Below are 14,815 nucleotides of genomic sequence, written 5' to 3'. Positions count from 1 at the left end.
TAGGGAGGAAATTGCGGGTCCCCTAGCCGAAATATTTGAATCATCGATAGTCACGGGTGAGGTGCCTGAAGATTGGAGGGTTGCAAATGTTGTGCCTTTGTTTAAAAAGGGCTGCAGGGAAAAGCCTGGGAACTACAGGCCAGTGAGCCTCACATCTGTGGTGGCTAAATTATTGGAAGGTATTTTGAGAAACAGGATCTACAGGCATTTAGAGATGCAATGACTGATTAGGGACAGTCAGCATGGCTTTGTGAGTGGAAAATCATGTCTCACACATTTAATTGAGTTTTTTGAAGGGGCAATCAAGAAGGTAGATGAGGGCAGTGCAGTTGATGTTGTCTACATGGACTTTAGCAAGGCCTTTGACAAGGTACCGCATGGTAGGTTGTTGCATAAAGTTAAATCTCACGGGATCCAGGATGAGGTATCTAAATGGATACAAAATTGGCTTCCTGACGGAAGCCAGCAGGTGGTTGTAGAGAGTTGTTTTTCAAACTGGAGGCCTGTGACCGGCGGTGTGCCTCAGGGATCAGTGCTGGGTCCACTGTTATTTGTCACTTATATTAAGGATTTGGATGAGAATATAGGGGGCATGGTTAGTAAGTTTGCAGATGACACGAAGATTGGTGGCATAGTGGACAGTGAAGAAAGTTATCTCCAATTGCAACGGGATCTTGATCAATTGGGCCAGTGGGCTGACGAATGGCAGATGGAGTTTAATTTAGACAAATGCGAGGTGATGCATTTTGGTAGATTGAACCAGGGCAGGACTTACTCAGTTAAAGGTAGGGCGTTGGGGAGAGTTACAGAACAAAGCGATCTAGGGGTACATGTTCATAGCTCCTTGAAAGTGGAGTCACAGGTGGACAGAGTGGTGAAGAAGGCATTCGGCATGCTTGGTTTCATTGGTCAGAACATTGAATACAGGAGTTGGGACGTCTTGTTGAAGTTGTACAAGATATTGGTAAGGCCACACTTGGAATACTGTGTGCAATTCTGGTCACCCTATTATAGAAAGGATATTATTAAACTAGAAAGAGTGCAGAAAAGATTTACTAGGATGCTACTGGGACTTGATAGATTGAGTTATAAGGAGAGGCTGGATAGACTGGGACTTTTTTCTCTGGAGCGTAGGAGGCTGAGGGATGACCTTATAGAGGTCTATAAAATAATGAGGGGCATAGACAAGGTAGATAGTCAATATCTTTTCTCAAAGGACGGGAGTCTAAAACTAGAGGGCATAGGTTTAAGGTGAGAGGGGAGAGATACAAAAGTGTCCAAAGGGGCAATTTTTTCACACAGAGGGTGGTGAGTGTCTGGAACAAGCTGCCAGAGGTAGTAGTAGAGATGGGTACAATTTTATTTTTAAAAAAGCATTTAGATACATGGGTACGATGGGTATAGAGGAATATGGGCCAAATGCAGGCAATTGGGATTAGCTTAGTGATTTAAAAAAAAAGGCGGCATGGATAAGTTGGGCCAAAGGGGCTGTTTCCATGCTGTAAACCTCTATGACTCTAACTTCATTGTAGTGTTAATATAAGTCTACTTGTGACTAATAAATAAAGCTAATTCCTAATATATTCTCTCAATGGTTAAGTTCCATCCTAGAAATGGCAATTCATGAATTACAAATGCAAAAAAAGACTGAAAAAGTTGGGGCTGTTTATATTAGGGGCGGCACGGTAGCACAGTGGTTAGCACTGCTGCTTCACAGCTCCAGGGTCCCGGGTTCGATTCCCGGCTCGGGTCACTGTCTGTGTGGAGTTTACATATTCTCCTCGTGTCTGCGTGGGTTTCCTCCGGGTGCTCCGGTTTCCTCCCACAGTCCAAAGATGTGCGGGTTAGGTTGATTGGCCAGGTTAAAAATTGTCCCTGAGATGCGTAGTTAGAGGGATTAGCGGGTAAATATGTGGGGGTAGGGCCTGGGTGGGATTGTGGTCGGTGCAGACTCGATGGGCCGAATGGCCTCCTTCTGCACTGTAGGGTTTCTATGATTTCTATGATTAGGCTAGAGGAGAATTCCCAAGGGATGTGACTGTGCAAACAGAGCATTTGCGAGACCCAGAAAATAGGCATGAAGGCAAACACAAGAGATTCACTGCAAGAGCAGGAGGACTTTATTTTCCCGTCCTTATAAAGTATGACTTGTTGTAACGCCAAAGGATCATCATAAGTTTGAACAATTCACAACTCTTTGGAAAATACTAAAAAGCTGCAGCAACCACACATAATTCTTACAAAATCATTTTAATTGCTTTTAAATACTGAAATTTGGAATTTGAAAAGTTGACGAATTATAGGTATGATTATTTCACAGTTCTGTTGAAAATATCAGATATAATAAAAATTGTGACCTTAAATTTACTCAGGCATTCCTGCCTTAACTCCACCGGAAGTCTGAAGGAACCCACTTGAGAAATGAGATACCTGGAATACCAGAACCCCACCGACTTCAGAATCTTCAGGTTAGCCTTTATAAATGGACAGAGGCTCCATTTCCCCACTACCAGAACAGTGGTTCCATGGAGACACAGATATCCTACACCATATGTCTCTGCTTCTTGGGTTCGGAAGAAACATACAATGATACCGGAACCAAGTCGCCTGGAGTGACAAGACACACCTGCCTTCAAATGAGTAAGAAGTTTAACAACACCAGGTTAAAGTCCAACAGGTTTATTTGGTAGCAAAAGCCACACAAGCTTTCGGAGCTGCAAGCCCCTTCTTCAGGTGAGTGGGAATTCTATTCACAAACAGAGCATATAAAGACACAGACTCAATTTACATGAATAATGGTTGGAATGCGCCAGGGAGTGCCAGGGAATCCAATTGGGGTTAGGGGAATTGTGCTCAAAGGAAGGATCTGAGAAGAATAAATACATTTAAAAAAATTGGATTGGCACACTTGGGGTGGTCAGGGAGCTGAATGGTGTTTCATGGTGGAAGGAAGGGGTGGTTCGTGGACTTTCGGGCCATATGGGTCACTGGAGATCCGCCTCAATTGGCATGGCTTCCTGTGAACCTAATGCATTTTAGTGCACCTTACTGCTAACTATGTGAAATTTGAATAAAAATCTGGAATTAAATGCCTCATGATGACCATGAAACCATTGTCGATTCTTGTAAAAACCCATCTGGTTCACTAATGTCTTTTAGGGAAGGAAATCTGCATCTATACCTGGTCTGGCCTACATGCGACTCCAGATCCAGATACTGGTTGACTCTTAAATGCCCCCTTAAGAGCAATTAAGGATGGGCAATAAATGCTGGCTGGCCCAGCCGGTGACGCCCACATCCCATGAAAGAGTTTTAAAAATTCAATATTGATGGGGAATATGAGTGACAAAATGATTTGTGACTGGAACTGTTGCCTCACAAGTGACCTCATCAGCAGCGGCCTAGGGCTCTTACCAGAGAACTGGAAGGGTTCGTTTCTTCCCTCATGATATTTTCAAGCCCATTCTCTAGAGAACCAAATACTACAAAGGAAAGAGAAACATCACTATTACTGGCAGCCAAAACTCACTCAGTTATGGTTTCATTTTCCGCTCTGCATGTAACACGGCACTTCACGTCTCATTAAATTGGACAAGGATGGATTTCAATGTATTAATCCTTTCCAATGCTCAAAGAACAAACTGTGATGCACAACAATAAATAATGTGAAAACTGATAAGTTGCCGAGAATTATGGTCATGTATCATTGAGGTCTTGTTCAATTACTGACATTAATCAAACACTGCTTAAAATTTGGAGCCAAAGTTTGATAATGGAATCCAGGCACACTATGGAGAGTAGACTGCTCAAATGCTGAATGTTGTGGACCCTATATGCTTTTCAAGGATATATAAAATACATATTTTAATTTCATGCTTACCACTATCACTATACTTCCTGCTGTAACTCGACAGTCCATGTGGAGCATCAGCACCTTCCTCTGGGACTTCCGCTAGGTCTGAGGCCTGAGATAAAATGAGGAGAACAGTAAGTGCGTGTGTTCACCAATTAAAATTAAAGCCAATCACAATGATGAGGTTTCAACAAACTTCAGCACAAAGTTACTTTAAAAAAAACATAGATGCTAAAAATCTGAAACCGAAACACAAAAAGCGGGAAACGCATTGGTGAAGGCTTCAACTGTCAGTAAAAGGAAGAATATATTTATATTATAAACAAACAAACAGACCAATTGAATGATTTAATAGATCACTCAGCTCATCAATAGGCATTGAGCATATTTCCCTCAGGCCATAATTCTTCAATTATTTACCTATTTTTTTCTTTTGCCACCATCCTCTATTTCTTCCATGTTTCTATTACTTAACTGAAATGATCTGTTATATCCTTTCCCTAAACTTTTACTTGAATTGGCCCATGTGCTTTTACAGTATTTCCCACCTTTGCTGATCATATTAATGGCCAAACTATGATTATTGAACTTTGAAGGTGACATGCCTAAAACTGGGTCTACCATATCTGCAAAATTCAATACTTTGTATATCTCAGTGCACATTCCTTCATGGAGAGCACAAAGGAAGCGGCAGCCCAAAAATATGGTGAGAATAACTTGCAAACTAACATCATCAGCACAACGAGCCATACATGGTTTAGTACACTGACAAATTCTGAATTTAAATTAACTGTAGGTAAGAATTGATCAATTCATAATTTATCAAGTTGCTTAAGCTTTTACAAGAATCTTATAATGAGAATCAATTTTCAATTAATTGGGTTTAGAGTCAAGTTAAAATTAAATAACAAAGGACAGTAAAATGGGAGAAGTGGGAATTTTTCAGTCAAGTAAAATCTGAGATGTACAGATAAGAAGTTAAATAAATCTTTCAAGGTAACTACCCTTTACATAAAGTGATGCCAGCACAAGTGCAGCAGCTGATTGAGTCGTAGCTCATGCGTTTTATTTATGTCTCATGTTAATTTCTGTTAAGTCAATTTTAGCCAAACACATTGAGACATGATAGGTCAAAGTGGCTCTCTGGGATGCAGATCCTGTTCCATGTGGGAACTCCATGCTGCTTCTCTTGTCGTGGGCAACCACATGTCCAGGAAGTGTCATGAGCTGCAGCAAATTGAGTTCCACATTTTGGAACTTACACAGTACCTATCATCATTCCAGCTCAGTTTCTGGTCAATGGTAACCCCCAGGATGTTTATAGTAGGGGATTCAATGATGGTAATGTCATTGAATGTTGAAGGGGTATGGTTAGATCCTCTCTTGCTGGAAATGGGAATTGCCTGACACTTGTGATTATGATCATCTTGCTGGTGCCAGTACAGAGCGAGACTGCGGATAGTTGGGAACCTGTCTCGGGGGCAGGGAATTCAGATGGTGTTCGTAAAGCAGAAGTGGAAATGAATAGGGTTGGGAAGCATTTTCTGATCAGGGCCAGTGTGATCTCCTGGACTCGTTTCGATCGCCACAGGGGGTCGGAGAGGAATTTCCCAGATTTTTTTTCCCCCATATTGGCCCTGGGGTTTTCACTCTGGGTTTTCGCCTCTCCCTGGAGATCACATGGTCTGGAATGGGGGGGTGGGGGTGAGTTAATAGGTTGTGATGAACAAAGCATCGTAGCTGTGAGGGACAGCTGGGTGGATAGGATATTAGGATGTAGATAGGCTGGAAAATTGGGCGGGGATCCTGGGTTCAGGATTCAATCCTGGACCAGGGAGCGGCGCGGGCTTGGAGGGCCGAAGGGCCTGTTCCTGTGCTGTATTGTTCTTTGTTTGTTTGTTCTTGTGTGGTGCGAATGTTACTTGCTGCTTATCGGCCAAATTCAGAATGTTTTCCAGGTCTTTCTGCAAATGGACACCAACTACTTCAGTATCTGATGAGTTGCAAATGGCAAACATTGTGTAATCATCAGCGAACCTCTCCACTTCTGACCTTGAAGCAGCTGAAGATGGTTGGGCCAAGGACACTATCCTGAAGAACTCCTGTAGCACTAATCTCCTTTAGGGAAGGAAATCTGCCATCCTTATCTGGCCTGGTTTACATGCGACTCCAGACCCATGGAGCTGCTCTCTGAAATGACTGAGCAAATCACTCAGTTCAAATGCAATTTAGGATGCGCAACAAATGCTGGCCTTGTCAGCAACATCCACATCCCATCAGAGAATGAATTAAGAATGTCCTGGGACTGATGACTGGCCACAAACAACCTGATCATCCTCCTTTGCGCTAGGTATGACTCCAACCAGCAGAGAGTTCCCACTCCTACCACCTACTCCACCTCCCCTTCCTCCATTCTGATTGACTTCAATTTTGGCAGGGCTCCTTGAGGCCATACCAAGTCAAATGTTGCTTTAAGGTCAATGGCAGTTACTTCCTTTGATTTGATTTATTATTGTCATATGTATTGGGGTACATTTAAAAGTATTGTATCTTGTGAATATAGAGACAAAACATATGGTTTGTAGAATGCATAGGAGAGAAGGAAAGGAGAAAGTGCAGAATATAGTGTTACAGTCATAGCTAGGGGGTGGAGAAAGATCAGCTGAATATATGGTAGGTACATTCACAAGTTCCGTTCTTTTGTCCCAGTTTGAAGATAGCTGTTCTCTTCAGAGAAGGTCAGAGGAGATTTGATAAGAAATGTTCAAAATTATGAGGGTTCTGGACAGAACAAATAATGTGAAACTGTTTCCATTGATGGAAGGGTTGAGAGCCCTAAAGCCAACCAAATTATGAATGGCAAAAGAACTAAATGCAACATAATGCCAAACATTTTTATGCAGTTCTTTTTTATTTGTTCACAGGGTGTGGATGTTTTTGGCAAGGCCAACATTTATTGTCAATCACCAATTGCCCTTAAGAAGGTGGTGGCAGTCATGGGTACAGTCATAGCGCTGTTAGGGAGTTCCCGGACTCTGAACTGAAGCAATTCATGTCCAAATGCAGAAAGACCTGGACAAGTGACAAGTAACATTTGTAAGAGTCTTACTGTGTTTACCCCAGTCCAACGCCGGCATCTCCACATCATAAGTAACATTTGTGCCATACAAGTGCCAGGCAGTGATCATCTCCAAAAAGAGAGGAGTTAATCGTTGCTCCTTGACATTCAGTGTCATTACCATGGCTGAATCCCCCACTATCAATATCTTGGGGGTTACCATTGACCAGAAACTGAAGTACACATATAAATACTGTGGCTACACAGCAGGTCAAAGGCTAAAAATCCAGCAGTGAATAACCCACTTTCTGATCCCCCAAAGCCTACTCACCACCAACAGGGCACAAGTCAGGAGTGTAATGAAATACTCTCCATTTGCCTGGATGAATGCAGCTCCAATTACACTCAAGAAGCTCGACACCCAGGACAAAGCAGCCTGTTTGATTGCTACCCCTTCCAAAAACATTTACTCCCTTCACCACTGACGAACAATGGCAGCTGAGTGTATCATCTACAAGATGCACTGCAGGAACTCCCAAGGTTCTTTAGGCAGCACCTTTGAAACCTACGATCACTACCCTCGAGAAGGACAAGAGCAGCAGATACCTGGAAGCATCACCACCAGGAGTTTCCCCTCCCAAATCACTCACCATCCTGACTTGGAAATATATTCACTGTTGCTGGGTCAAAATCCTGGAATTGTCTCCCCAGCAGTACTGTGGGTATACCTACTGCTCAGGGACTGCAGAGCTTCAAGAAGGCAGCTCACCACCACCTTCTGAAGGGCAACTAGGGATGGGCAATAAGTGCTGGTTTAGCCAGCGACACCCACATCCTGTAAATTAATTTTTAAAAGTTCCAGGATTTTGACCCAGCGACAATGAAGTAACAGTGATATAATTCCACTAAGCGCTTCGGCTCTGGAATGCAGAGTGTGAGAATGTGGTGGAGGGAATGGGATTACTATCTGAAGTGAAAACATTTGCAGGGCTACAGGGAAAAGGATATAGGAATTCACTCACTTGCTCTTGCAGAGAGCTGGAATGGACACAAGGGGTTGAATTGGCCCCCTTCTGTACTGGAACCATTCCTGATTCTATGACCGTGCGTCAATTTTAATTACTGAGTACTTTTCTGATTCTAATTCATATATTATAGGTCACTGTTACATTTCAGTTGTCACCATTTGCCCAACTGAACAATTGCATCTAAACTAGTGTGCTCATATGTTGGTGTACCCACAGCTCTCCCTACTTTGCTGCCATAAGCAAATATGAGTAGCCCATATGTAGCTTAGATAGCAATGCTTCAGTGAATAAAAATACTGAGGCAGTCAGTGCCCATATGCAGCAAGACCCAGACAAGACCTGGCGGCACGGTGGCACAGTGGTTAGCACTGCTGCCTCACAGCGCCAGGGACCCAGGTTCGATTCCCGGCTTGGGTGGCTGTCTGTGTGGAGTTTGCACATTCTCCTCGTGTCTGCGTGGGTTTCCTCCGGGTGCTCTGGTTTCCTCCCACAGTCCAAAGATGTGCGGGTTAGGTTGATTGGCCATGGTAAATTGCCCCTTAGTGTTGGGGGACGAGCTAGGGTAAATACGTGGGGCTACGGGGATAGAGGCTGGGTGGGATGGTGGTCAGTGCAGACTCGATGGGCTGAATGGCCTCCTTCGGCACTGTAGGGATTCTATAACATTCAGGCTTGGGTTGATAAATGGCAAGTAGTTGCACCACATAAGTGCCAGGCAATGGTCATCTCCAACAAGAATCCAACTATGTCCCCATAACATTTAGTAGCATTACCATCACTGAATTCCCCCACTATCAATGTCCTGGTAGTTACCATTGACCAGAAACCGACTGGACCAGCCATATAAACATTTTAGTTACAAGAGCGGGTTAGAGGCTGGGAATTCTGCAGGGAGCAGCTCATTCCTGACTCCCCAAAGATTGTCCACCATCAAAAAGGCAGAAGGCAGGAGTGTGATGGAATGCTCTCCACTTGCCTGGATAAGTGCCGCTCCAACAACACTCTAGAAGCTTGACACCATCCAGGACAAAACAGCTTGACCAGGAGCAGGGAAAATGAAAACAGGAGCAATAATTTGTTCTTAGCTAAGACAACGCATCAGAAGGGGGACTGGGTAAACCAGAGTTATTGAAATCACAGTTTAACAATGAACAGAACACAATTACCAAAAGGGTTATTTACAGAGTTACGCTGAGGTGAGTCAGATCCACTGCCAGACCCTGACTTCTTGGTCCTTTGAGCCAAGGAAGTTCCAAACCGGAGAGCTTCATACACTGGGTCTATCTTGCTGCCGCAAGCTAAATCAGAAAATAAAGAGAAAGGAACAGGTGAATTGAGGGGAAAAAGGCAACAATGAGCCACGCAAATAAACAAGCCACGCATCTACCCTCAATACAAGGAAGTTCAGTACTTACCAATAGGCATCACCTCTTTGATGCATCCATATTGTTCATGGATTAATAATGGAGAGCTATAGTAACGTCGAAACCCCTTTGGCTATCAATGAGAGAACAAGCATATGAGCAGTGATTAGTGGAGGATGATAACATAGAATCATACAATAGAAGGAGGCCATTCTACTCACCGTTTCACTTGGGTCATCTTGAGATTATGGAAGACACTACATAAATGCAAATCTTTCTTCTATGCCCTCAGTAAGTTCAAAAAGGAGAACGCATTTGCGACAAGGTCTGCTTTAGCAGGAATTCATGTCAAGCATAACCAATAGAAGAGTGCCAAAAACCAGTGGCTGTGCATTCAAGTGACCAGGAAGATGTCAACACCAACATGGTTCACTCAGAGTTGCCCTTTGAAGTGGCCTAGCATGCCACTCCGTTCTATCAAATCCTTACAGATAATAAACATACTGCAAGAAAGGGTCTGCCACCACCTTCCCAGGGCGAATAGGATGGGCCAGAAATGAGTCTTGCCAGTGAAGACAACAGTGTAAGAATGATTTTTTAAAAGCAGGTGGTCAGTGGGCATTATATCTGCATGAGGCCTGGCTTATTTGAGACCTGGGTGTCATCCTCAATACAATAGAGTTAGAACTTTGTTGTCAAATATGTTATCATGATGCTAAAATGATATACTGTTTGCCATTTAGCTGGATATAACAGTATCTGTGGCACCTGTTGAAAAGCACAAAGTTCTTTTTGTGTTCTGGCCAGTATTCAACCCTCAACCAACACCACATAAAGGAGACCAACTGGTTATTATTCTCACTAAGAAGTTTAACAACACCAGGTTAAAGTCCAACAGGTTTATTTGGTAGCAAAAGCCACACAAGCTTTCGAGGCTCTGAGCCCCTTCTTCAGGTGAGTGGGAATTCTGTTCACAAACAGAACTTATAAGACACAGACTCAATTTACATGAATAATGGTTGGAATGCGAATACTTACAACTAATCCAGTCTTTAAGAAACAAAACAATGGGAGTGGAGAGAGCATCAAGACAGGCTAAAAAGATGTGTATTGTCTCCAGACAAGACAGCCAGTGAAACTCTGCAGGTCCACGCAACTGTGGGAGTTACAAATAGTGTGACATAAATTCTGATTCTAGGATCGCATGATAAAGACTCAGGAGGAAAAAAGCAGAAATATTTATGTGAAATAGTGTGACATAAACCCAATATCCCGGTTGAGGCCGTCCTTGTGTGTGCGGAACCTGGCTATCAGTTTCTGCTCAGCGACTCTGCGCTGTCGTGTGTCGCGAAGGCCGCCTTGGAGAACGCTTACCCGAATATCAGAGGCCGAATGCCCGTGACCGCTGAAGTGCTCCCCAACAGGAAGAGAACAGTCTTGCCTGGTGATTGTCGAGCGGCAATCGTCGAGCGGATTGTCGAGCGACAATCACCAGGCAAGACTGTTCTCTTCCTGTTGGGGAGCACTTCAGCGGTCACGGGCATTCGGCCTCTGATATTCGGGTAAGCGTTCTCCAAGGCGGCCTTCGCGACACACGACAGCGCAGAGTCGCTGAGCAGAAACTGATAGCCAGGTTCCGCACACACAAGGACGGCCTCAACCGGGATATTGGGTTTATGTCACACTATTTCACATAAATATTTCTGCTTTTTTCCTCCTGAGTCTTTATCATGCGATCCTAGAATCAGAATTTATGTCACACTATTTGTAACTCCCACAGTTGCGTGGACCTGCAGAGTTTCACTGGCTGTCTTGTCTGGAGACAATACACATCTTTTTAGCCTGTCTTGATGCTCTCTCCACTCCCATTGTTTTGTTTCTTAAAGACTGGATTAGTTGTAAGTATTCGCATTCCAACCATTATTCATGTAAATTGAGTCTGTGTCTTATAAGTTCTGTTTGTGAACAGAATTCCCACTCACCTGAAGAAGGGGCTCAGAGCCTCGAAAGCTTGTGTGGCTTTTGCTACCAAATAAACCTGTTGGACTTTAACCTGGTGTTGTTAAACTTCTTACTGTGTTTACCCCAGTCCAACGCCGGCATCTCCACATTATTATTCTCACTGCAGACTGTGTGATTTTGTTGAATTAAATCTGCTGCTGTGTTGAAGTACCGACGACAGTCTATCCAACACTTCCTCCTCGTCAATTTTGAGCCCTTCTAGAGACGGAATTTCGTTGTCTGTCACCATGGCCTGAATAGCAGCTACCTCCTCGGTAAAGGTAGATGCAAAGTATTCATTTCATATCTAAGTCACATTCCCTGCCTCCATGTGCAAGTTCCCTTCTAGGTCCTTAAATGGCCTTACTCCTCTTTTAGCATCTTTTTTACTATTTATATGCCTATAGGAGACTTTGGGGTCCGCGTTTGCGTTGGCTGCCAGTCTATTCTCATAATCTCTCTTGGCTTCTCTAATGTGCTTTTTTACCTCCCCTCTGAACCTTCCTTTTGGTTCTCAATTGTATTTTCTCCCTGATACCCTGTCATAAGCACACGTTTTCTTCTCTATCTTAATTTCTATCACTTTGTTCATCCAGGGAGCTATGGATTTGTTTGCCCTAACTTTGCCTTGAGAGGGAATGTACCTTGGCTGTCCCAAACCTTTTCTTTTATGAAGGTAGCCCACTGTTCAGCTAGTTTCTTCTGCCAGCTTTTCTTTCCAGTCTAACTGGTCCAGTTCCATTCTTGGCCCCTTGAAGCTGGATCTCCCTCACTTAATTCTTTTTACTCTGAATTGGAGATCCATTCAGCAGTCAATATGGTGAGCAAATACCTCTCCGAAATAACCTTCTGTTAGAACCCTCAACAATCACCAGAGAGAAAAGATTTCCATCTCATGAGCTTCTGATGATTCTTTCCTTCTTCCTCAGGTGAAAAGACAATATTTCACTTAGTTCCGGAAAAGTTAGCATGTTAATTTAACTGCAAAATCAATGCTAATCAGATATTATATACAAAGGTCTTCAGTATAAAGCTATTTAATTATGCAATTAGTTACAATCCAACATTTACATTTTTATGTCTTAATTTTATTTATTTATCTATTTTTAGTTAATTTGAGTTCATCTTATTGTCTTACATAGAGTAGTGTCTAGCTGTATTCTAACACCAGCTGAAATATGCAGCACAGAAATTACAGCAAACACTTTTTATTCTGTTAACCTTTTTCAATTTTGACTCTGACGAGCAGCATAGCCTAAGGATGGTTGAATATCATCAAGCACTGAAACATTTATAAAGACACCTCTTGGTTTTGTATTTCAAACCGCAGTGATGACAAACATTTTACTCTGCTACAATGAGGTCATTTGCCATCTTCTTTCATTGACAAGTCTGATTGTTTCCCAGCTCCCTTTCACTGACAAAACACAGCTTTTGCTATTTTGATTAAAAATTTAGTGGTCAGCTTTGGATGTCAATGCAATGAAACACAATGCTGGGTACACAATGCTCAGGCAATTTAATCTTGTATCAGTGTGGTTAAAAGAATGATGTGTCTTCAGTTACATTGTTTTAACATTTTGCCCCCTGCTCCTCTGAATATAGTGGTTCCTTGCAGGTATGTTGTCAGGACACTGGTCATCTTGTGGTTACTTCTCCAATTAGGGTTTTTTTTCTGCTTATTTGTTCATGGAATGCAGACATCATTGGCGGGGACTGCATTTATTGCCCAACCCTGAAGACATTTAAGAGTCAACCACATCACATGTAGGCCAGACCAGGTAAGGATGGCAGATTTCCTTCCCTAAAGGACATTAGTGAACCAGATGGGTTTCTAGGACAATTGACAATGATTTCATGGTCATCATTAGACTTTTAATTCCAGATTTTTATTGAACCCAAATTTCACCATCTGCCATGTTGGGATTTGAACCCAGGTCCCCAAAGCATTATCCTGGGTCTCTGCATTACTAGTCCAGTGACAATACTACTATGCCACTGCCTCCCACAATGTGTTAATGTATGATGTTTGCCAATGAGGGATAGCAGATGGCTAGATTCTTTAAAGCTGAGCCTTCCCCTGTCCTTCGCTGAATCATAGAATGGTTACAGCAGAGCAATTCACCGAGTCCGACACCTGCCTTTTTCCCATAGTCCTGCAATTTTTATCTTTGCAGATAATGATCCAATTCTCTTTTCAGAACCAGGATAGAATCTGCCTCCACCATACGCTCAAGTGGTGCACTTCCAATTTTAATTGCTCACTGCCTAAAATAGGCTTTCCTCATTTTGCCATTACTTCTTCTGCCAATCATCTTAAATCATTGTCTTCTGGTTCTTAATCCTTTGACTAATAGGAACAGTTTATTTCTATCTATTCAATCCATACTCATGAGTTTGAAGACCAAAATCAACCTTTTCTCCAAGGACAACAGCCTCAACTTAGAGTCATAGAGTTACAGCATGAAAACAGGCCCTTCGGCCCAACTCTTCCATGCCGTCCTTTTTTTTAAACCCCGAAGCCAGTCCCAATTGCCCGCATTTGGTCCATATCCCTCTATACCCAGCTTACCCAGTCTAAATTCTTTTTAAAAGACAAAATTGTACCTGCCTCTACTACTACCTCTGGCAGCTTGTTCCAGGCACTCACCACCCTCTGTATGAAAAAATTGCCCCTCTGGACACTTTTGTATCTCTCCCCTCTCACCTTAAACCTATGACCTCTAGTTTTAGACTCCCCTACCTTTGGGAAAAGATATTGATTATCTACCTTGTCTATGCCCCTCATTATTTTATCGACCTCTATAAGGTCACCCCTCAGCCTCCTATGCTCCAGAGAAAAAAGTCCCAGTCTATTCAGCCTCTCCTTATAACTCAATCCATCAAGTCCCGGTAGCATCCTAGTAAATCTTTTCTGCACTCTTTCTAGTTTAATAATATCCTTTCTATAATAGGGTGACCAGAATTGCACACAGTATTCCAAGTGTGGCCTTACCAATGTCTTGTACAACTTCAACAAGACGTCCCAACTCCTGTATTCAATGTTCTGACCGATGAAACCAAGCATGCCGAATGCCTTCTTCACCACTCTGTCCACCTGTGACTCCACTTTCAAGGAGCTATGAATATGTAACCCCAGATCTCTTTGTTCTGTAACTCTCCCCAATGCCCTACCATTAACTGAGTAATTCCTGCCCTGGTTCAATCTACCAAAATGCATCTCCTCTCATTTATCTAAATTAAACTCCATCTGCCAATCGTCAGCTCACTGGCCAATTGATCAAGATCCCGTTTCAATCTGAGATAACCACCTTCACTGTCCACTATGCCACCAATCTTGGTGTCATCTGCAAACTTACTAACCATGCCTCCTATATTCTCATCTAAATCATTAATATAAATGACAAATAACAGTGGACCCAGCACTGATCCCCTGAGGTACACCACTGGTCACAGGCCTCCAGTTTGAAAAACAACCCTCTACAACCACCCTGGCTTCTGTCATCAAGTG

At 42.9% G+C, this 14,815-nt stretch overlaps 1 protein-coding gene across 1 annotated transcript in view; it reads right to left on the bottom strand.

Moving 5' to 3' along the window:
* Positions 1–14,815, bottom strand: part of stac (SH3 and cysteine rich domain) — a 186,940-nt gene that overhangs the window by 82,678 nt on the left and 89,447 nt on the right. Inside the window, exons 4-7 of the mRNA XM_078217125.1 lie at positions 9,355–9,436; positions 9,122–9,237; positions 3,881–3,965; positions 3,415–3,482 (exon numbers count right to left, since the gene is read on the bottom strand). Coding sequence (XP_078073251.1) covers positions 3,415–3,482; positions 3,881–3,965; positions 9,122–9,237; positions 9,355–9,436 — 351 coding nt within the window. The remainder of the gene's footprint in view (positions 1–3,414; positions 3,483–3,880; positions 3,966–9,121; positions 9,238–9,354; positions 9,437–14,815) is intronic.

The sequence above is a fragment of the Mustelus asterias genome, chromosome 7 (assembly GCF_964213995.1).
Source record: "Mustelus asterias chromosome 7, sMusAst1.hap1.1, whole genome shotgun sequence".
NCBI classification, from domain to species: domain Eukaryota; kingdom Metazoa; phylum Chordata; class Chondrichthyes; order Carcharhiniformes; family Triakidae; genus Mustelus; species Mustelus asterias.
The sequence above is the reverse complement of the archived record's forward strand: the minus strand, read 5'-3'. Positions and strand labels throughout refer to the sequence as shown.